Source organism: Macrobrachium nipponense, chromosome 8 (assembly GCF_015104395.2).
Source record: "Macrobrachium nipponense isolate FS-2020 chromosome 8, ASM1510439v2, whole genome shotgun sequence".
NCBI classification, from domain to species: Eukaryota; Metazoa; Arthropoda; class Malacostraca; order Decapoda; family Palaemonidae; genus Macrobrachium; species Macrobrachium nipponense.
Genome location: NC_087203.1, coordinates 56702956 through 56725699, shown reverse-complemented (window position 1 = coordinate 56725699; position 22744 = coordinate 56702956). Strand labels below are relative to the sequence as shown.

General features: G+C 37.8%; 1 protein-coding gene across 1 annotated transcript in view; it reads right to left on the bottom strand.

Annotated features, from left to right (window-relative positions):
* Positions 1–784: 784 nt before the first annotated feature.
* Positions 785–22744, bottom strand: part of LOC135222792 (microtubule-actin cross-linking factor 1-like) — a 293750-nt gene continuing 271790 nt past the window's right edge. Inside the window, 9 exon segments of the mRNA XM_064261077.1 lie at positions 785–2561; positions 3665–3718; positions 4285–4350; positions 4713–4766; positions 5949–5993; positions 7072–7119; positions 19104–19169; positions 20398–20471; positions 21406–21638. Of these exon segments, the coding sequence (XP_064117147.1) occupies positions 2429–2561; positions 3665–3718; positions 4285–4350; positions 4713–4766; positions 5949–5993; positions 7072–7119; positions 19104–19169; positions 20398–20471; positions 21406–21638 (773 nt within the window). The 3' untranslated portion in view covers positions 785–2428.

Genomic DNA, 22744 nt, shown 5'->3' with positions numbered 1-22744 from the left:
GTAGTTATGACTTGAACCATTCCATTGACGGATGGTCTCGTTTGTCACTTTTTCATAAGTTGTACTAAAACAAAGATCTTTCACATTCACAATTGATCCCTGATCCCTTTATTTGCCAAGAGCAACCAGGTTTGCTGTGAACAGGAGCATCAATGTGTAGTAAATGTGCCTTGCTGTCCAACTTCCTAGTTCCAGAGGTCCTTTATTCCTCACACCGTTGGACTGTGGACCAGCCACCCAAAGGAGGTTGCGTAATTGGAACTTCAGAAGTTCCAGGGAAGGTGCAATACATTACTACCCTAATACTATTCTTCTTGCATTTTAATACACTTTTATATATTTGTTAATTTATTCATTTTTCTTTTTTATTCTGTAATCCCCTTAACCACCTCTTACTACTTCCTAGTGACCACCATATTCTTCAGATGCTTGAATTTCTTAAGTCAATGAACCCTGTGGGCTTGTTCTATATTGGTTTATCTTCTGAATATTATTATTATTCTGTTAGAGAGAATGGCAGAATCAAGAGTTGATTCTGCCCTAGTTTTTTTCTTTTTTTTTCTTACAATCCACTTTTCAGTCTCAGTGATGTTTCTCCCAAGTAACTGGCCAATATTCATATTGGGAATTTCTATAAATTAAAATTATTAAATTAATAATAATATCCTCCTCACTGCCAGTCTTGTGCTGTGAACACCAAATCTGACCCTTATACTGTACATTCCTGCAAAAATATAGTTATCAGCTAATAATTATTTCATGGAACAAAAGGTTATGAAAAACATTCTATTGTTACTTATTTATTATTGAAGCATTAGTTTAACTATTAGCAATATAAATACAAAAAATACTCTATGATGATTGGTCAAGTACATGTAAGTTTTCAACCAAAAGAACTTTAGTACATCTGGTTTATTTTTTTGTTACAATGAAAACATTTTGTGCCCCATGTTAAAGTCAATGGGCATCTAGTTATATATTATTTACAACTTATAACAAAGCAGAAAAAGCAAGGTTTATACAAACGTTTCAACAAAACATGGACAACAGTGAGAAGTATAATTAAAAATGTTAGTTAAAAACAAGAAAAGTTTGACTGACATCACAACCAAAACTCGTAGAGGAAATCATGGGTACAAGACCAAAAAAAATAAAGCAAGATGTTCACTGCTTTCAATACCCCAGAACCAGCCTGTAACCATAATCTCCTCTACCTACGCTGGTTGTCCCTAAATTTCCCAGAGCCACTTCATCTAATCATCCCTGTCAATAAAGTGACAAGATCTGTCTGTGAATCATAAGGAATGATATCACCTTCACCACTTGTAATGAGATCAGCTGTAGAGCAAGCCAGATAGTACATTATTATCACTTTCCTAAGACAAGAGGAACCTTTTGTGATTGTACTATCTCTTAAAACCACTGTTCTCATCACATTTGCACTATTAGTAGCACACATAAGAAAAAAAAATTTTATTTTATAAAATTTTAAATACAAATACCTTTTTTCACTTACAATAAAATTCTATATGACTATGAAGCACCATTTAAATTCCTGCTGACCTCCAGTTGCAAATTAGAAATCTCCTTGCAAAACATGGCAGTTTGGCAACCTCTTGACCCCATATAGGCTTGCGTGATACACACATATGCAAGTTAGATATGAAGCGTTAATGGTCAGTATGAGAACAGTCTTAAAATATGAACCAGTACAGCAAACTGTAACTTAGTACTTAGGCCATCACATAGCTGGCTCAAAAATTGTACGGAACTGTACGTAAGTAACTAACGTAACAAGAATACGGTCATTGGGTATGAGATTTACTAGACGCATATTCTTACAGTATTCTCAAGCAACATGTCTTGGAAAATTTATATATATATAAACAACCTATTTAAACAGCAAGCAAGATATGTTGAGTGGAATGGCTGAGAAACCTTATAACGGGCTTGCACTACCCTAGAAATATATATCACTTGTGACCAGGCTGAAAATTATGAACCACAAGTAAATTCCTATTAAATATTCTACTTAACTAACCAAAATTAGAAACTTCGCATGGTTCGATACTATTCAGCCAACCACACATCAGGCAACAGGACCTGTCCTGTCATATTTATCACATATGATAGCATTATTAGTTCACAGGTGAATAATTCATGGAATTCATTAAGTAGATTTCAATAAAGAAATCTCATAAAAATTTTCTACCAATTAAGACTGAAAAAATCTAATCAATACTATAACATCTTTAAAGTTTTTTTTTTTTCAAAATATGTTTATACTTGTCATGTACCACAAGTATACACTTCTATCATATCACAAGTTCTTGTGGTAGTACACAACTCCTCTTCTCTTGTACAATGAACTGTATATATTTTCTGGATGCACCATTCATTAAAATACATGTATCCACTTTTTGTCTTTCTATAGCTTGCGTCTTGGTTCAACAATTCCTGTTTTTCTTGATGCTCCAGTGGGGGTATCAGAGGCAGCAGATGATTTGCGAGCAATCCTAGTAGTTCCACTGGCGCTGCTTGAACCTGAAGGATTCCGAGTCCTGTAGAAAAATAATCTCTGTAAATAGACTGAATGTAACTTAATTGTAACCCATTAAACAAGAGAAAAGAATCCCCTTTATGCTGGCCTGCATGGGAGGGGAGTTTCATTTGACTGAACTAGGAAGTTCTGAAAAGTCATGGCATAGAGAAAAAGTATTAGAATTTCAAGAATATAAATTAATGCATATGACATAAGCTGCTTTCTTACTTTCATGCCCAAATCCAGAAAAAAATTAATTGGTGAATCATACAACCTACAATTTTGGCAGGTAAGTGTATCAGAAAACTCCTTTTGTAAGTCAGTGTAAAAATTCTAGGCTTGAAGATATATATTGCATGTGACTCCTCATACTTCTTTCATTAATACTTTAACATTCATTAATACAAGACATGCAGTTATTCCTGTAAGATTCATCATTATTTCTTACAAAATCATTCCCTCAATTACAGTACGTATGTTAGTATTTTATAAATGATTGAAACATTATAGGCTGATTAAACTTGTTTGAATTCTTACTACTGATTTAGAACTCCTCTTGTAAACACCTGTAGTCATAACAGTCCAACCAAATTTTTGTGTCTGTAATTTAACTTATAAATTTCTGTAATTTAACTTATAATTCTCTACATACTGATGAAATAAACATTATAGTCAGCCCTCCTTGTTCAATTAACCCTCTATTTTCAGAGGTTCCTACTTCTAAATACAACAAAATGATGAACACACTTCTGGTATACCTGAAAAAATACAAACTGGCAGTGTTCGTGTGACTGGTATCCAAATTACCTAATAATGACCTGAATCAAAATACTCATGTTATGGAAACCAAGAACAGATGAACTTACAACATTGTCAAATAGTATTGACTGAATGCAGAAAATTGAAATTTTTCTCCTTGTAACTAAAAAAGTCAATACACAAACTGAACTTACTACTTATTAAATGCATATTGATGAGTATTTTAAACAGATTAATTCTTGAGAGGCTTTCATATTAAATAACTATATTTGTGATAAGGTTTGGGAATTACTATTGATGGGGAGTTCAACTAATAGACAAGGAGAGCTGAAAGTTAAAAGTTGGTTTGCAGAAGTATTTTACCTTGATGTGGTGGAGGTCTTGGAAGAGGTGGTTTGTGTGACGGACGTTTTTTGTCTGTAAGAATTGTTAAATATTACAGTTTTCAAACTACTGTTAAAAAAACATACACAGTGGCAGATCAAGATATTAATATCCTTCAGCTTTACTTTCTCAGAATTTCTTATATAGAATAAAAAACTCTTGACAGTAAAAGCGGGATTGTAAAAAAGCACTGATTAAAGTCAAACTAAATCATTTTACTTGTTAAATCTTAAGTAAACAAACATGCAAATTATTTTTATTAATAATGTGACTGAAAAATGAAAACTACTATCTTTGCATATAAATCATGCTGATATTAATCCTGTGAATACAAAGTACGTAATATGGATTGAAAAAATGAAAGAGCACTCACTATTCAGCGCAGTACTATGATACAAAAAGTTACTAAAAGTTACTAATCAGGACAGAAGAAATTAGTTTCAGTACAATATAAATACAGTACTGTCAGTAATATAACTAAAAAAAATTTTCTTTAGACTAATTCAAACTTATAATTCATCTGTGTTATCTAATAATATAATTGTAGCAACAATAAACACCCATGCTAAGATGCTTTCAATCTAACCCAGGTTAGTTACCTCAATGTGGGGATTTTACTTGTGGAATGATTGGAGTTAAGACTAGTTGTAGATGAAGCCCGGGACCTGTAGAAATCATTCAAGTATTATGTACCTTCACCACTTGATTTTCATAACTCTTGGTTAATGCTATACTGTATCATCATAGATGTAATGTGCTGAAATATCTATAGACATTATGCATTAACTACACATATTACATGTATAAATGAACAAGGTAAAAAAACTTGTAGCATCAAAATTAATTCAATTAACAGGTATTACTGTCCTATGAAGGTGAGTAGTTTAAAACTAAGCATTAAATGCCTTAAAAAACTGATAATTTGACATACATCTTATTGTTTTTATGCAACTAGCACGTGCTGCAACACAAGACAAAAAACTAAAACAAAATCCACAGCTGCCATGGTCAGAGGGCAATGTTTTACCTTAGGGGTGTTCCCGCAACATTCAGGTTAGAAGTTGAGCCAGATAGGTTAGTCCTGGGGGTCACAAAGAAACAGCCATCACCGTAAGTAATGCTGTATAATGGATCTATAACAGATTCCAGAGTCTATCTTTCACACTAAAATTAATTTTCATCTTGCTATTTCAGGATTCTTCATTCTCGAATAAAGCAGGATTAATGATTAATGTCATTTCATTAAAAAGTTCTTAAAAAGACATGTAACTTCAAACTTTTAATCAGTCTCCCTACAGACAGGGCTAAAATTACGCTACTTAAGGGCTTCAATCTATTGATAAAATAATTTCTGCGGGGATTCATCTACACAACTGAATTTCTACAATCTAATAATGTAATTTAATAATCTCTAAAAGGCTTTTCTACAAAAATCAAAACATTCAAAAGATATTTAATAAAATGTACGTATCCAAAGTAACAAAAGCTTCAAAATAAAATAAAACTGTGCATAGAAAAGTGCTTAAATCAAAACAGAAATGTACACTTGGTACAACGTAAGAACTTTTTATGATAATGACATACATTCAAAACAAAAACTAATTATCAAACAAAATCTCTTTTGCAGCAAGACTTATCAGCTACTAATTTAACTAAATCACTAGATTCGTGCATGACACATATTTTTAACTCATTGCATACTAAACTAGCTAGAGCTATACTTTTCATATATGCAAAATTACTTAATATCAAAAGCAATTTATCTAATGACTTGAATCAAGTCATAACCTGGACATATAAATTCACTTAGAAAAGGGAACAGACAACACATTATATAAAACAAACAAAATATGTAAAATTAGCCATGCAATAGCCTCCAAAAATTTCAATTCAATATAAAAAGAGCAGCAACCTCAATATTTTCTCTTCACAACAAAACAATAATATACAAACAAACAATGATACCATAAATGGATGAAAGGTTGAAAATGCACAGCCTTATGACCTCCGTCTCCAGATCTTCCACATGATGAAAAATGAACAATTTCCAACATCCCCTCCCCACCCCCAACAAAATTGGGGAAAAATAATGATGCAAATATCTGAAAACTATTCCAAGATTGCTGTGAGTAGCAGATCTCAGTAAGGATGTTAATCAAAAGCTGACATTTGAAGCTCAACCTTACATCTTATACAGTATTTTCCATCATATTCCCAATTAGCCTCAAGCAACACAACACCACATAACACCACACCAATTTACCGTTCCCACTCAGAGGCTGGACGGACAAGAACCGGAATTTTGGTCCTAGAGAGAGAAAGACCTTGTCAAAATGAAGATCCTAAACTAAACAGCAAAGGTAAACCTTGGCAAATCATAATAAAAGCAATAATCGTTCAACCTTAAACTTCTATATCAGCAAATTTGGTAAGCTGCCACACTGATATTTCCAAACTCAAATGAAAGTGCATTCTTGCCACAATCTGAAGTCCATTTTTCTTTTATTTAAGCAGCCAAAGCATTACACATGTGACAGCCAAGCATATGCTTCCCTTCTGCATTTGTGTCAATTGATAAATCTAGAATTAGGAACCTAGAAAAATCATTAGTACATGCATTAATGCTTTGATTTTTTTCACAGAATGCAAACTCATGTTATTCTATACACTAAGGGCTACATGTGGTTAATAAATTTCACACATTAATGAAGCATGTCGATTATCCTCATCTAAATTTATGATACAGTACTTAGTAATTAAAGTGAAATCCTTCCTGGGTATTAAAGACCATGGGGAATAAATACTTGTTACTTGCAAGTAGTAAAATTAACTGAACTTAAAAATTATTTCAATAGCTATGCATTATATTTGAAAGCTTTGGTACTAATGATCTATTTCTGCTTTAGGATCATTTGAAATTATGTCTATGACAATAATTTCAAAATAATTAAAACTTTTATCAAAAAAGGCAGCCTCTCAATTTCTTATTTATGTCTAGATTATCGACATGATGAATGTATATTGTTAGTTTTGGTATTCCATCAACACACTGTCTACTGAAATTGATTAATAGAACCTTAACATTTTATGAATAAGAGTTCTTAATATGTAACAAGATAGAAATATTATTAGTGGGAATAGGTTTGTATCATGCTAGGCGTTTCATCTTTATGCATGAACTCAAAGCTCTCAGAGTAAAGGTTTAGTAAGAAATGAAAAAAAAAATTAAAAAGAAAGCAGGACCTGAGGTGAGGTTGGTGGAAAACTCAGAAAATATAAATAATAAATTATGAATAAAAAGAATAAATCACACAAGGGACATCCTCCCAAACAAGTGTCATATCAAACTATTCCTGCAACATGCCACTATGCATACACTCATTTACCTAATTCCTGCCTCTTTCAATCGACTGGACAAAGTCGGTGAATATAACCTGGAGGAAAAAAGTGTTCAGTAGAGTAACAAGGAACATGTTAGAAACATAATATTTGACTAGACTGCAGTGGTGAAAAACACAATTTTTATAATGAAAGATGAAATCAACAGTTTAGTGGAACACCTCATGCTACCAACAACAAATTTGAGTGCATGATTTTCAGTGATTTAGTACTGAGTACCTAATCTTGTTATTTAGCTGCCAAACATACAAGAAAAATTTGCAGGAATAAAACTCCATTGCCACTACAAGAAAAAGAGGTAATATGCCTATCTTTAGCAATAAAAGCCTCTGAAAAGAATGGCCAATTTCCACTGGTAAAAACTGGATGTCTTTTAATATATCCTCCCATTATGTAAAATAAAAAAAATTAAAATCGTCATGTTTCACATAGCCACCAAATACTAGAAAAAATTAACCATCTTACTCATCATAGACTTTCTTAAAACGGGTTCATGTAAGCAATGAAAAGTATGTATATAATATGCAACACCATAAAACAAAAAGTCTTTTCTTATCTTAATGCCAAAGCATAAATTATACTGTATTACATTTCAAATAATATAAGAAATTTTTATAGAAAACGAATATAAACCCTAAAAACTCAAAAATACTTCTTAATTGGTCTAAACCTGGTCCTATAATGCTTACAATAAGTACCAAGTCAAGAACTGAAACAAAACTGACTATTGTTCTTCACTTACACCATGCCTTCTGCATATAGTGTAGAAGATTAACCCTCTTACGCCGGAGCCCTAAAAATCAAAACGTCTCCCGTATGCCGGGCCTGGTTTGGAGTGAGCGCGGAAGTGGAAAAAATAATTTTTTCAAAAAATTACAGCGCGCGTACTTTTGAAGATTAAGAGTTCATTTTTGGCTCCTTTTTTTGTCATTGCCTGAAGTTTAGAATGCAACCATCAGAAATGAAAAATAATATCATTATCATATGTAAATAATGCGATATATGGTAGCGAAAAAAAAAAATTCATACATAATTGTATTCAAATCACGCTGTGCAGAAAACGGTCAAAGCTAACCAGTTACTTTTTTTTGCGTTGTAGTGTACACTAAATTGCGATCATTTTGATATATAACACATTGTAAAACAATAAAAGCAACACCGGAAAAATATTATCACAAAATGATGTACGAATTCGTAACGAGCGGACGTAAAAAAATGTTATTTTCAAAAATTCACCGTAATTCTAAATAATGTTCTAGAGACTTCCAATTTGTTTCAAAATTAAGACAAATGATTGAATATTACGATACTGTAAGAGTTTTAGATTAGAATTGCAGATTTCGACCATTTCGGACGAGTTAAATTTGACCGAATGTCGAAATTTTAATATATATATTTTTTTATATGGACATATTTCGAAGATGGAAAAAGCTACAACCTTCAATTATTTTTATTGTATTTTTCATGAATTTGCGCACATTTTGATATATGAAACTCTATAAAAGGCTAATATGAAAAGGAGCAAATATTAGGATAATGCCATGTACGTATTTCGGAGACTTGCGGCCGCGAATCGGCGCGCGGAGTGAAGGTAAATATATTTTTCAAAAATTCACCATAAATCACAATATTGTTTTAGAGACTTCAAATTTGTTTCAAAATGAAGAAAAATAACAGAATATTACTAGGCCGTAAGAGTTTTAGCTTACAATTGCGTTTTTCAACTATTTCGGTAGAGTCAAATTTGACCGAACGTGGTTTTTTTTCTATTTATCGTGATTTATATGCAAATAATTCGAAAAAAGAGAAAAGCTACAACCTTCAATCATTTTTAGTTGTATTCTACATGAAATTACGCACATTTTTCATATATAAAACTTTATGTAACAGCTAATTTTAAATGGTGCAAACATTTCGACAATCGCACAAAAAAATTCTGATTTTTTTCGGAAGTTTACCGCGCGAACGTAATGTTTTTTTTTTCATAAATTCACCATAAATCGAAATATTGTGCTAGAGACTTCCAAGTCGTTGAAAAATGAAGGTAAATGATTGAATATTACTAGAATATAAGAGTTTTAGCTTACAATTGCGTTTTTCGACCATTTCGGTAGAGTCAAAGTTAACCGAAAGTTGAAATTTTTGCACTTAACGTTATTTATATGAAAATATTTCAAAACTGATAAAAGCTACAACCATGGGTTGTTTTTTGTTGTATTGTGCAGGAAATTGCGCACATTTCCATATATAAAACTTTATGTAACGGCAAATTTAAAAGGGTGCAAACATTAGGACAATCGCACGAAAAAATTTATCGGAAGAGTTATTTTTTTTTTTCTGCACGAACGTAAGGAAAAAGTTTTTTCATAAATTCACCATAAATCGAAATATTGTGCTAGAGACGTCCAATTTGTTGCAAAATGAAGGCAAATGATTGAATATTACTATAATGTAAGAGTTTTAGCTTACAATTGCGTTTCTCGACCATTTCTGTAGAGTCAAAGTTGACCGAAGGTTGAAATTTTTGGTTTTTGCACTTATCGTTATTTATATGAAAATATTTCAAAACTGATAAAAGCTACAATCATGAGTATTTTTTAGTTGTATTGTGCATGAAATTGCGCACATTTTCATATATAATACTTCATGTAAAGGATAATTTAAAATGGTGCAATAATTATGTCAAAGTGACGAAATAATTTCCGAGATGTGTCACTGATACTTTTAGTGCGATAAGAAAGAAAGAAATTCGCGCTTGCGCGCCTGCGTAACGATTGTAACAAAACAACGCCTTGATCCGTGAACTCCCAGCATCCCCCAAGGCGCGTGATACAAAAGTTTTCGGCTGGTAGGCCTATAAGTATTTTTCCGCGAATTTTTAAAAAAACTTTTTGAGCCGACGTATGATACGTCCAATCGCATACGGGAGACATTTTGACTCGACGTTTAATACGTCCAATCGCGTAAGAGGGTTAACAGTTAACTAGTTGACTCAACTGAATTTTCATAATGTTTACTTGCCAGATAAATTTTAGTACCTGGAGAGAATATTATCTATGGTCAGAAAATGTAACAGAAAAGTGAAATACAGCTAAGAAAAAAATCCTGCTTGACAAGGAAAGGGATTAACTAATTTTCATAGGCTCAGAGGCACAAACTATTGAAAAATTGGCACTTTCTTTTCTATTAGTTGTAATAAGCAAGCTGGAAAAGAAGCAGAATGTATTATTACATATTAAAGACATATGGTTAGAAACCTGTAAAAGAAAAGAACATCCGACTATTCAGTAATCCAATACATCATGCAGTGCCATCAACAAAGAATAAAGACGCTGTCACATGAATTTTTTAAAATTTGTGATGCCATACCATGAAAAAGGCTTTGATGTCATAAAGACTAAATTATTCAATATCATAAAAAAGCATTTCTGGGCTCAGCTCGTGTCGCTTGCGCGAAATATCCTTTAATCTATTATTTCTAGGGTAAATGTACTAACACATACCAGAGAATAAATAAAATAAAGAAAAAGGTCAGTATAACTGACTCGCTCACCCTCTAGGAGGGTGTCGGTATGAACACTAGGCGAGTGAGACCACTACCACGAGCCAAATGCCAATAGAAATCTCCCACTACAAAACCCTCCAAGAGGGGAGCCGTCCCACAGAGAGAGCAGCTCGTACTACTACTACTCCATCCCATGCTTGCGACTGCTGCGCCTCTGGTGGCCATCCTTTCAAGTTAGCGCACACGAGTCGGTTGTGATATTTTTCTCTCTGTGATTTTTGTGCCCTTTCTTCGGATTTTCGATAATGGAGCGTGCAGCTATTGCAGCAGCTAAGTTAAGTACTCAGTATTTACGGTTAGCGGAGTTTTTTTCCGTCCCCGTCCCCGAGACAGTATTGCCGTTTTTTAGTACAAATACGTTCTCGGGGGCTGGAAGCATGGCAGCATGGTCCTGCCGCATGTTGGGTTCGTTCTTGGTCTCCCATACCTAGAACATCCCTTATTATTTACGCTCTATTTTGATTATCCGCGTCGTTAGGTCTACTCAGGTTGTCATACATGTATGTATTTCACCTTATGTAGGCTTTTTCTATCCAGACCCTAGTCCAGGTTCTTAGTATCGGCCCCTGACTAGCTTTGAGTGGTAGACTCGCCTTCGGGCTAGTCGCACACTCCTGGATTTTTTTCTCCTGCTTTTTTACCTTCTTTCTTTCATTTTTATTATATATATTTATATGTTTTGTCACTGTGAGGTTAGTTAGGCGTCTGGCCTTAGCCTAGGTCCCGGCTCGTAGAGCCTAGTCTTACCGTTGATCAGTTCGGTCGCTTCCACATAGCTTCTCTCTGATCAGTTGGTTTAGCCCTATGGGCCTATATGCTACCGCTTTTCAGTTCAGGTTGCTTCCCGATAGCTTCTCTCTGATCAGTTGGTTGGCCTAGGCTTGGTTACCGTATCTTAGTTTACCGCCTCGTGGTCACTACGTGATCACGAGTCAGCCAGACGCCTGCCAGTCCCCCTCCCCCCTCTCCCGCTCTCCCATAGAGTCGGGTGGGGGTGGGTCGGTCTGTCCTTGCTCGCCCCGCATGCCGAGCCTGGCTCCCCCTCTCCCCTCCACCGGACCGGGACCTGGGAGTCCGACAGTCCCTGACTGGTTCCGACCTCTCCGCTTCTCGGCTCGGCCGGGTGGTACGTTGTGGGGGGCCCTGGCCTTCCCCCCCTCCCTTTACTTCCTTGCCGCTCCGGGCTAGCTCGAGTCTGTATGTCATCTCGCCCTTCCCTCCTTACTAGAGCTCCTCCCTATCGGAGCCCTGGTATCCAGCGGAAGGGTATAGTCCACCGTAGTTGGACCGGAGCATACAGTAGGTCTTTACTAACCGTACCGTATTGCTGAGTTACTACACTCCGCTTCACTGGACCTAGTCCGGTTCATTGCATGACATTGCATGTAGGTTTAAGTTATCTTTAAGTTTATCTTAAGTTTCTTAAACCATCCCTACCCCTCCCTTTCATTTTACCGGATCTCTCCGGGATTATAGCCTATTCAGGCAATGCAGGGAGGGGTTATGCCCAAATTTTTTCCGAGCTCCGGCATGTAACGGAGTTCTTTGTCCTTAGTCTGTAAGTGTTCCCCCTTTTAAGATACTCATGTGTCTTCCCACTTACAGGCCACCAACTGTGAGCATCCGGGATGTTCCGCTACACTTCAGGACCCCTGTGGACACGAAGTTTGCCGGTCCCATGCTCCATGCGCGACTCCGCACGGGGACATCCAGGTCTGGTACCATGAGACGTGTACCATATGTTACGATCTGGTGAGCCAGCTTTTGGAAGGCGTAAGTATTCCATCTCCGCATGCTGCTCCGCTTCTTTTAGTACTTAAGTTTACGTTATTTACTTTAACTTAAGGCATCTAATTTAAATTATATTCTAAATTTTAGTTTTAAGTGATTCTTAAATCTAAAATATACCCTCTCTTACAGGCTCCGGCAGTAAGAGATACGCCATTGGCTACCCTGCGGGCCTGGGTCGGAGGTTTTGGCAAGAACGCCGCCAAGGGTCAGCCCTACATACTGGAGAAGCGATTAGCTCTGTTAATCTTTCCCGGAGGCAAGGCGACTGGGTACGTCGACCCGGTAGAGGCGGACCCCTCTATTGCCTTTATCCAACAACAACTGGCGGCCTTCTTAACAGAACAAGACCAGGATATCTCCACGGATGTCGCAACCCTGGATATAAATGTTGAACCTATGGTAGGTATAGACGACCTGTTGGCCGGAGGTGGTAAGTAATGCAGGTACCCAAGGGTCTCCCTTGGGAGTGACTGTTTCTTCTACCCCTGCAACCTCTCCATCCTTCCAAGGCTTTACGGGTGATGAGTTATATACTCCTCCAGAGGCTTCGGTTGGACCTAAGATCAAGTCCAAACATATGACCTTGACTAAGACGTCATCGTCTTCGAAGAAGACGTCCTCGTCTTCTTCCTCGCGCAAGTCTCCGGCTCGTAATCCGCCCGACAGGTCTAAAGGGTCTAGCTCCGGCTCAAAGTCCTCAAAGAGTAAACCTAAGGAGAAATCCCGCACGGCAGGCGTATCACCAGTTCCACTACCTTTGGGGCCTATTCAGAGTCTCCCCTCCACCTCCGCAGCAGCTCCGGCTTTGGGGACACCAATGCTGGCCTGTTCTGCAACAGGTGGGCGACCTAGTGGGCTCCCTTAAGACGAGTATGGAACATATGATATCCCGCCTGTCGGACAGGATCACTTCTCAGGACACTATTATAGCGGTCTAAGAGAAGCCCCTCTTGCCTCTCCCTCAACCTCCAACACTAGCGGATCTCAGCTTCCCCCGCATGACTCGCTGCCCGCTTTCTCCATGAACAATCCTTGGAGAGTAGCATCATACGCCCCCTTCCAAGATGGTCTCATCTCCATACCGGAGTTTGGAACTCGAAGAATAGAGGACTTCGAGTTCTACCCGGAAGGCCTACAGCCTCCCTTCATAGGCTACGCTAGGCTCACGCCTTCGGCTATGGTTAGGAATGACAGGGTACCAAAGGGAACAGTCCTCTATTCTCGAGACCAGGCTCAGCGAGAATGGCTCAGATGTTTAGAGGACATGGCACTGTCGAACACCAAGATCCAACCATTCAAAGTCCCTTTACCATTTTCACGATGGACGAGAGTACCCGCTCCCTTTCCTAACCAAGATAGCTAGGTCGACCATCTCAGCAGCTCAAAAAGGGGAACCCATGCCTCAGTTAAAAGAAGCAGACCCCACATCTCCGTTGCTCCCTTCAATTGGAGAATTGTGGGAAGACTTGCCTAATACTTTCACAGCTGGCAAACTCAAACCTGACTGTGCTATGGAGCAGTTTGGTGAAAAGCTGCCAGGCTCCCTGATAGTCTTATTCAAGCGGAATTTGACTCGAAAACACGACTAGCCAGGTCAATCAACCTGATGGCTATGTCTGAGGTAGCAACCATGGCTTATGGTTCAGAACCAATTTTTAAGCTTATGACCAAAGCCCTGACTCAAACGGTGCAGTCAGATATGTTCGAGTTTGCCACTGCCAGAACGAATTGTAGGAAGCATGTCCTGCTAGAGGCAACCATTCGTCATGAACCGAATAGGTTACTCTCTTCTAACATCTGGGGCGCAGATCTCTTCCCAGAGGCTATGGTAAAGGAAGTCCAGGCAGAGGCTACGAGGTTGAACCAGAGCCTTAAGGACCGTTGGGGTCTTACGGCTAGGAGAAGGCAAGACCTGACACCAAAAGGTAAGGGGCAAAGGAAACCCAGACGTTTCCAGCCTTACCAAAAGAAGCAACCGCGCTTCCCTCAACAAGTTCCTACAGTGCCGTTAGTGCAGACAGCCCAGCCCTCCACGTCTAAAGGTCAATCACAGCCTATTTATGTGATATCCCCTCAGCCTCAGCCCTCCACCTCATACGCCATCTCTCCAGCTTACAATCAAGCCTTCGAGAGTCAAGCTTCTCAGAAGTATGGACCGCTCGAACAAGGGAGGCAGAGGTAAGCGGTCCTTTCGTGGGAGAGGATCGGGAGGCCCCTTCAATAGGGGAAAGCACTTCAGAGGAGGTCGAGGGGGTTACCAGAACCAATGAAGAACTTCAGGTAGGAGGGAGGCTGTTTCACTTTCGCCACCGGTGGAACTTCAGCCAGTGGGCTCAGAGCATAGTGTCAAAAGGGCTGGGTTGAGCTGGTTGACGAACCCACCTCCAGCCAGACCTTTCCGTCAACTTCCTTCCAAGGAATTGACAGAGTACGCAGAGGACCTCCTTCAGAAAGGAGCTATAGTCAAAGTCAAAAGGTTAAAATTTCAAGGTCGCTTGTTCAGCGTTCCAAAGAAAGGCTCAAACAAAAGAAGGGTAATCTTAGACTTGTCCCGCTTAAACTTAGCCATCCGCTGCGACAAGTTCAAGATGCTCACGATCTCACAGGTGCGGACCTTACTTCCCCGTGGGGCCGTCACCACCTCTATCGATCTTACAGACGCCTACTATCATATCCCTATTGCAAGACACTTCCGTTCCGTTATCTGAGATTCAAGATAGGAGATCAGACGTTCTCCTTCAAGGTAGTCCCGTTCGGGCTCAACGTGGCACCCAGGGTGTTCACGAAGCTAGCGGAAGTAGTAGTGCAACAGCTCAGAGCTCAAGGGATTATGGTAGTAGCGTATCTCGACGATTGGTTGATCTGGGCCCCATCAGTCGAAGAATGCAACAAGGCCACACTGAAAGTGATCCAATTCCTAGAATATCTAGGATTCAAGATAAACAGATCCAAATCAAGACTCACTCCAGAGTCAAACTTTCAGTGGCTAGGCATTCAATGGAATCTATCCTCACACACTCTGTCGATTCCATCCACCAAAAGGAAAGAAATAGCGAAGTCAGTCAAGCAATTTCTAAGTCACAAACTAGCATCCAGGAGAGCTCAGGAAAGGATCCTCGGCTCTCTCCAGTTTGCTTCAGTAACGAACATCTTAATGAAAGCCAAACTAAAAGATCTAACCAGGATCTGGCGCTCACGAGCAAATGTCAGGTCCAGGGACAAGCTATCCTCAGTGCCTCTGATTCTAAAGAAAACGGCTTCGGCCGTGGGCAAAAGTCAAGAATCTGTCAGTGTCAGTTCCTCTTCAGTTCCCTCCACCAGGGATCACCATCCACACAGACGCGTCCTTAAGCGGCTGGGGAGGGTACTCCCAAGTCAAAAAGGTTCAAGGAATTTGGTCACCCCAGTTCCGTCAGTTCCATATAAACGTACTGGAGGCAATGGCAGTTTTCTTGACTCTGAAAAGATTACGCCCACCAAGGTACTCCCACATAAAGCTAGTCTTGGACAGCGCAGTGGTAGTACATTGCATAAACAGAGGAGGCTCCAAGTCGCGTCATCTAAACCACGTCATGATAGCCATCTTCTCCCTGGCAGACAAATTCAGTTGCATCTTTCCTCCACCCACATAGCTGGAGTGAGAAACGTCATAGCAGACGCCCTATCCCGATCAGTACCCCTAGAGTCGGAATGGTCTCTAGACGAGAGTTCGTTCCAATGGATCCTTCAAAGAGTCCCAGGGCTACAGGTGGATCTCTTCGCATCACAAGCAAACCACAAACTACCGTGTTATGTAGCCCCAACCTGGACCCTCTGGCTTACGCCACGGACGCCCTGGCTCTGGACTGGAACAACTGGGAGAAGATTTACGTCTTCCCTCCAGTGAATCTCCTTATGAAAGGTATTAGACAAACTCAGGACATTCAGGGGTCAAGTGGCTCTAGTAGCCCCAGACTGGCCGAAGAGCAATTGGTACCCATGATTCTGGAACTGGGCCTTCGTCCCCTTCGGATCCCCAGTCCCAAGCTCTCCCAGTCAGTACAAACGAAGACTGTGTTCGCTTCCTCAGGGATTCTCAAAACCCTAACTTTATGGATTTCATGAAGTTTGCGGCAAAAAGAGAGGCGAATATTGACCCTCAGAATATTCTTTTCCTGGAATCCGATAAAAGGGATTCAACTTTGAGGCAGTATGATGCTGCCGTCAAAAAGTTAGCAATCTTCCTGAGGGAGTCAGATATCAGATTCATGACAGTTAATTCTGCTATATCCCTTTTCAGATCTTTATTTGAAAAGGGTTTAGCAGCTAGCACTATTACGACAAACAAGTCAGCATTGAAAAAGATATTTCAATTTGGATTTAACATAGACTGACAGATACCTATTTTCTCGTCTATTCCTAAAGCATGTGCTAGACTTAGGCCCTCTGTCAGGCCTACGTCAGTTTCATGGTTCTTAAACGATGTTCTAAAACTGGCTTCCGAAACCGATAATGACACATGCTCGTTTATGATGCTCCTAAGGAAAACTCTGTTTTTATTAAGCCTAGCTTCAGGAGCAAGAATTTCAGAACTGTCGGCTTTATCCAGAGATCCGGATCATGTTCAATTCCTTCCCACAGGGGTAAGTGCTACTTTCTCCGGAACGTAGTTTTTTAGCAAAGAATGAAGATCCTTTGATGAGGTGGGAACCTTGGAAGGTATTACCCCTTCCGCAAGATGTTTCCCTTTGTCCAGTTTCAACCTTACGAGCCTTTCTATCCAGGACCTCCTCTTCCTCATCGGGGCCCTCTTTAGGAGGGAAAAAGGTGGCTACTTTATCCACTAAAGGCATCAGGCAACAAATCCTGTACTTTATCAAACAAGCCAATCCTGACTCCTTTCCAAAAGCACATGATGTCAGGGCAGTAGCCACCTCAATTAATTACTTCCAGCATATGAATTTTGATGATTTAAAGAAGTATACCGGATGGAAATCGCCGACAGTGTTCAAACGTCACTACCTTAAGTCCTTGGAAGCTCTGAAATTCCCAGCAGTAGCAGCGGGTAACATAGTTTCCCCTGACTCTAGTTTGATTATATAGTGTCCCTTTTGTCTGGTTAGGGACACACACAGCTGATTACCATACTATCTCATAGATGTTATCCCCTTATTTTTTATGCTAGGGATACATCATATTACAATGGTTACGGGTTTTGTATATTAAGTCATATACATTCCTGAGATATATATTTTTGTGATTGATCAAATATTTATGTAACTTTATATTAATTGCTATTTCTATTTTGATACATGTTGTTACACAGATTTATTATGATAGGTAATCATTTTACCTATTTGTATATATGTAAATTACCTTATATTATTAACATAATTAGTTTTAAGGGTAATTTAAGCATAATTCTGATTTTGTTTTACTGTGTATTTGTATCTTTTTAGCAATTATATTCATTCATTTATTTGTATCTTTATTTGAGACCTATTCTGTTTACTTTCTTTACAATCTTGTGCTGTTTCTCTGGTACGATTTCGCGCAAGCGACACGAGCTGAGCCCAGAAAAAGGATTTTGACGTAAGGAAAAATCTATTTCTGGGCGATTGGCTCGTGTCGCCAGCGAAATTACCCCCCCTCCCACCCGTCCCTTCGCTCAAGATTGTCTGCTAACTTCAGGAATGGCCACCAGAGGCGCAGCAGTCGCAAGCATGGATGGAGTAGTAGTAGTACGAGCTGCTCTCTCTGTGGGACGGCTCCCCTCTTGGAGGGTTTTGTAGTGGGAGATTTCTATTGGCATTTGGCTCGTGGTAGTGGTCTCACTCGCCTAGTGTTCATACCGACACCCTCCTAGAGGGTGGAGCGAGTCAGTTATACTGACCTTTTTCTTTATTTTATTTATTCTCTGGTATGTGTTTAGTACATTTACCCTAGAAATAATAGATTAAAGGATATTTCGCTGGCGACACGAGCCAATCGCCCAGAAATAGATTTTTCCTTACGTCAAAATCCTTTTTCCTTACTTCACTGATTGGTCAAATGTGCTTTAAACAGAGTATTACATACTCTTTAAGGATATCCATTTTATAAATAACTTTTATCAATTTGAACACTGTGCTTACAAAGCATCTGCTGGCTTCCTGTGGATTAGACTAAAAAATAACTAGCCTAAATCATTTAGATGTTGCCTATACTGCATTAATAACCATAGTTTTATAAGTCAATCCAGAAATAATTTATTGCTAGAATCTATTGTGCTAGCGATAGTTAACCATACTTTTAGCATTGAATCTGCATATTGAGAACATTTAGGAGGAATAGGCTATTCCTTCCATGCAAACAAAACCGTGACTTCAGGTTTACCGTCTCTACTTATTACATTACTAAATCTCTGGTGGCAAGATGAAGAGATGCCAGCAAATGTGCTCATGTGATAGCGCCTTAAGAGTACATACTTCTATATTTTAACTAATTCTCTATGTCACAATTATAAGATTAGGAAAAGGAACCATCACCTAAAGATTCTGTATTTAGATATCTATCCATAAAAATTCTATAAGCATCTGTACTTCACTCTTAGAAACATTAGATTAAATCTCGAACCTACAAGCCATGAGCATACTACTGTATATGAGATGATTAGAGATGAATATGCCTCAAATGACTGGTTACCTGGATGATGATGACACAGCCACTGGAATACTAGATGCTGATGGAGCTCTGGTCATGCTGCTCGACCTGTTAGTTCATATTTTAAAGAGAAGCTTTGGCAAATCAGAAAAAGCAAACATAAAATTTTTATCTTTTTTATTTCTTCATTACTCATGCAAACTGATGTTAGTAAAGTATGTTGGTGATTATGGTAATAGCTTTACATTAATGTCAATGGTGTCATGCATAGAAACAATTTCACATTTTCAGTACAGTATGTACTCAAGATTGAGACAGACTGACAACTTGTCCCTAAAATGTGGCCACTAAATGAGCCAGAATTAACAACTTTCTGTGAAGTCCAAAATGACGGTAATTAACTAATATGCATATCGTTAAAAGGTTCCTTTTCCCCTATACTACCTGGTTTATATTCCTACTCACAAAGTGTTCACCTCTAAAACTAGAAAATTCTAAAACGAATCATCTTACAAAGAACATTTCTCCCACAAAGTTACTGTACAAAATGAAGCAAACTGCTATAAAATCAAACCTGTGTTTCTGTCAACTTTGCAATAATTTAACTCCACCAGAGCTAAGATTCATAAATGTAACAACTAGCCTAAGCTTATATTCACATACATAAACCTACTAAAAATTTTCTATTAGCCATGGTGGTATTTTCACCAATGACTCATCTCACATGACCAGCATTCTCATCCCTAGGATAAAATCTGGGATAAGTAGCAATTATTAAAACTTAATATTCAAAGCTTCAAGGACTATAACAATGACATTCAGCTTACTTTTTTTACATGGAAAAACTTAAAAAGGCTTTCAACAATGTATACTTGGAAAAGCTTACAACTGTGCAAACAAAAACTGGTGATTATCAACATAATGTCTTTTGCCACTCTGTCAAATGACAGATGTTTTATATAAAAAAAAACCTTGTATAAATTTCTGTCACTCATATAATGCACTATTTATACTGGTTACATCAGTGTTTAAAAAGCTATGCATAATCATATTTACAGTGCAACTTCAAATATTATAAAACAGCCCTCTTGTGTGCAAGGTTTCCCTAGGTTACCTAAAACTCAATATTTAAAAGTCTAATATATGCAGTATGGTATGCATCATGAAATTTTGATATAGTATTTAAAAAATATAACCTTCACTTATATTCAAACTCTATGGAAAACCTCACAATATAACTTCATAATTGGAAGCATTATTCATAATGAAACCTGTACAAACTTTTATCAACACACTAGATTCATTAATAAAGAAAATGGTAAACTACTCCCCTCACCTAGATGAGACAGAGATGGCACGTGTGCTTGTACCGTTGACAGTGCCTGTGGAGGACTTGACAGGGGCAGAGGCCTGAAGAGAATAAAGGAGCCCCAGGGTTATATTAAAGCCAAAACCAATGCAGTCTTCATCACATACTCCTCAGTTAGATTTCAGTACTGACCAAGTACAGATATTACAAAATTAAGAATTCCAATAGGGATGGAAGGTATTGTATATGTCTAACTGATTTACTAACACCAAAATGTTATGTAAATTTGGTATATTAATATCCCACAGTACTTCATTCACTGTTATAATGATAAAATCTCACTTGCTCAGATTGAAACAGCTGTAAAGAACTAGAAATCTGAATGGTTATGTCAGGTAAAAAAAAAGGGGGGGGTTATTTTCCAAGTGTGTCAACCTTTGAAAAGTGAATTATTATTAAATTTTACTGGACAATATGACACACACAAACTTTCACAGCCCGTTTGAATGTCTTCCATAATATTTAGATGAAAAACTGTAAACCAGACTTTGTGAATTCCTTCCTACAATGAAACTTTTGTAATAGAACAACTTTACTCAGTGATTCAAGTCTAATGGTGAATGCAGATTGTTTTCGATGTTTGCTAATAGTATAGGTACAATCTTAATTAGGATTCACTTGAAATACAGAAAGTTTTAGTCCTGAAAGTATATTAAGATCTCAAATTAAACTCTCATGCTGAAATAAAAGAGAGCAGCTGGTTAATGTTAGGACTCTGAAAATGTTTAATGATAAAAAATACATAATTAAACATTAAAAACTCCCATAGTGGTGTTCACGTCCTAACCTTCCCTATACATACATGGAAACAACATGCAGTTAGCTAGAAAGTGCTCGTGAATTTTGATGAACATGCTAAAGTACTTTATTACAGTACTCAACATGAAGACACCAGTAATATAAATAAATAAACGTGTGGGCACCAGTAATATAAATAAAAAAAGGCTTTATGTCAGAAACGAAGACAAAAACTACCTTTCTAAGTGAAGATGACCGCTGGACTCCAGAAGACTGACTAGATGATGTGAGTGTGCGACCTGTGAATGATGGAGTGCGTTTCATTGGCGTCCTCCCTCCATCATAAGAGTCTAAGGACACTTCCGAGCCTGCGCGACTTGGTGGGCGAGAACCAGGTCTAGAGCCAGGTCTAGAACCAGGTCCACAAGATGGAGGACGGCTACCTCCTCTACTACCAGGCTGACTGTCAGCTGAAAGATTGAACTATTTTCAATTTCATAATTTCCACAACCATTTTTAATTATTGATGTATAACACCTTCCACACTATTTTTCTTTATTTAAAAACTTAACTTCATTGTTATAAAAAAAATTTCTGTAGTGCTCTATTATTCTTTCATGCCAAGAGAATCCATATTAGGGTGAATGCTCCACCCTATGCCTGTCCACACTAAGAAACATTTTTTGCAAACAAAGTTTGCAAACAGTTTCCATGTTGGCAAGCAATGCTTCCTGTCCAGACCTCACTTGTTGTCAGGATGTTTGTTGGTGCAGTAGCCTCTGTATTCTACTTGGCTACATTAATGCACTCGAGGTAGGATAAGAGAAAGAAAAAAAAGGGGGAGGGAGATTTTAGAAAATGGAGCGCGTCATGCTGACTTGCTTCGGGCAGAATTGAAAATAAATAAATACGTACATACATAGACATACATATACATACACACGCGCACACACATATATATTATATAAAAATATATAAATATTATATGTATATATATATATATATATATAGTATATGTATGTATGTATGTATATATATGTATGTATGTCTCTCTCTCTCTCTCTCTCTCTCTCTCTCTCTCTCTCTCTCTCTCTCTCTCTCTCTCTCTCTCTCTCTCTCTCTATATATATATATATATATATATATATATATATATATATATATATATATATATATATATATATATATATATATATATATATATATATATATATATTATATATATATATATATATATATATATATATATATATATATATATATATATATATATATATATATATATACACACACACACACACACACACATATATATAATATATATCGAGCTACAAATGTCCTTTAATATCTAATTCGCTCTACCGCAGAATTAATACATTTTCATACATGTTTAACCGAAGAGGAATTTTTTTTAGGCGATGATAGATTTGCCGGCAGACGGGCACAAACCATCGACACCTTCAAATCCAGGACGACAGTTCCCATTATCTGTGCCATAACATATCTGACAGAGGTGCCATAATGGTGCTTATGACGCCGATAACTGGTTATCGTTGTCATATGCGCTATTATGACG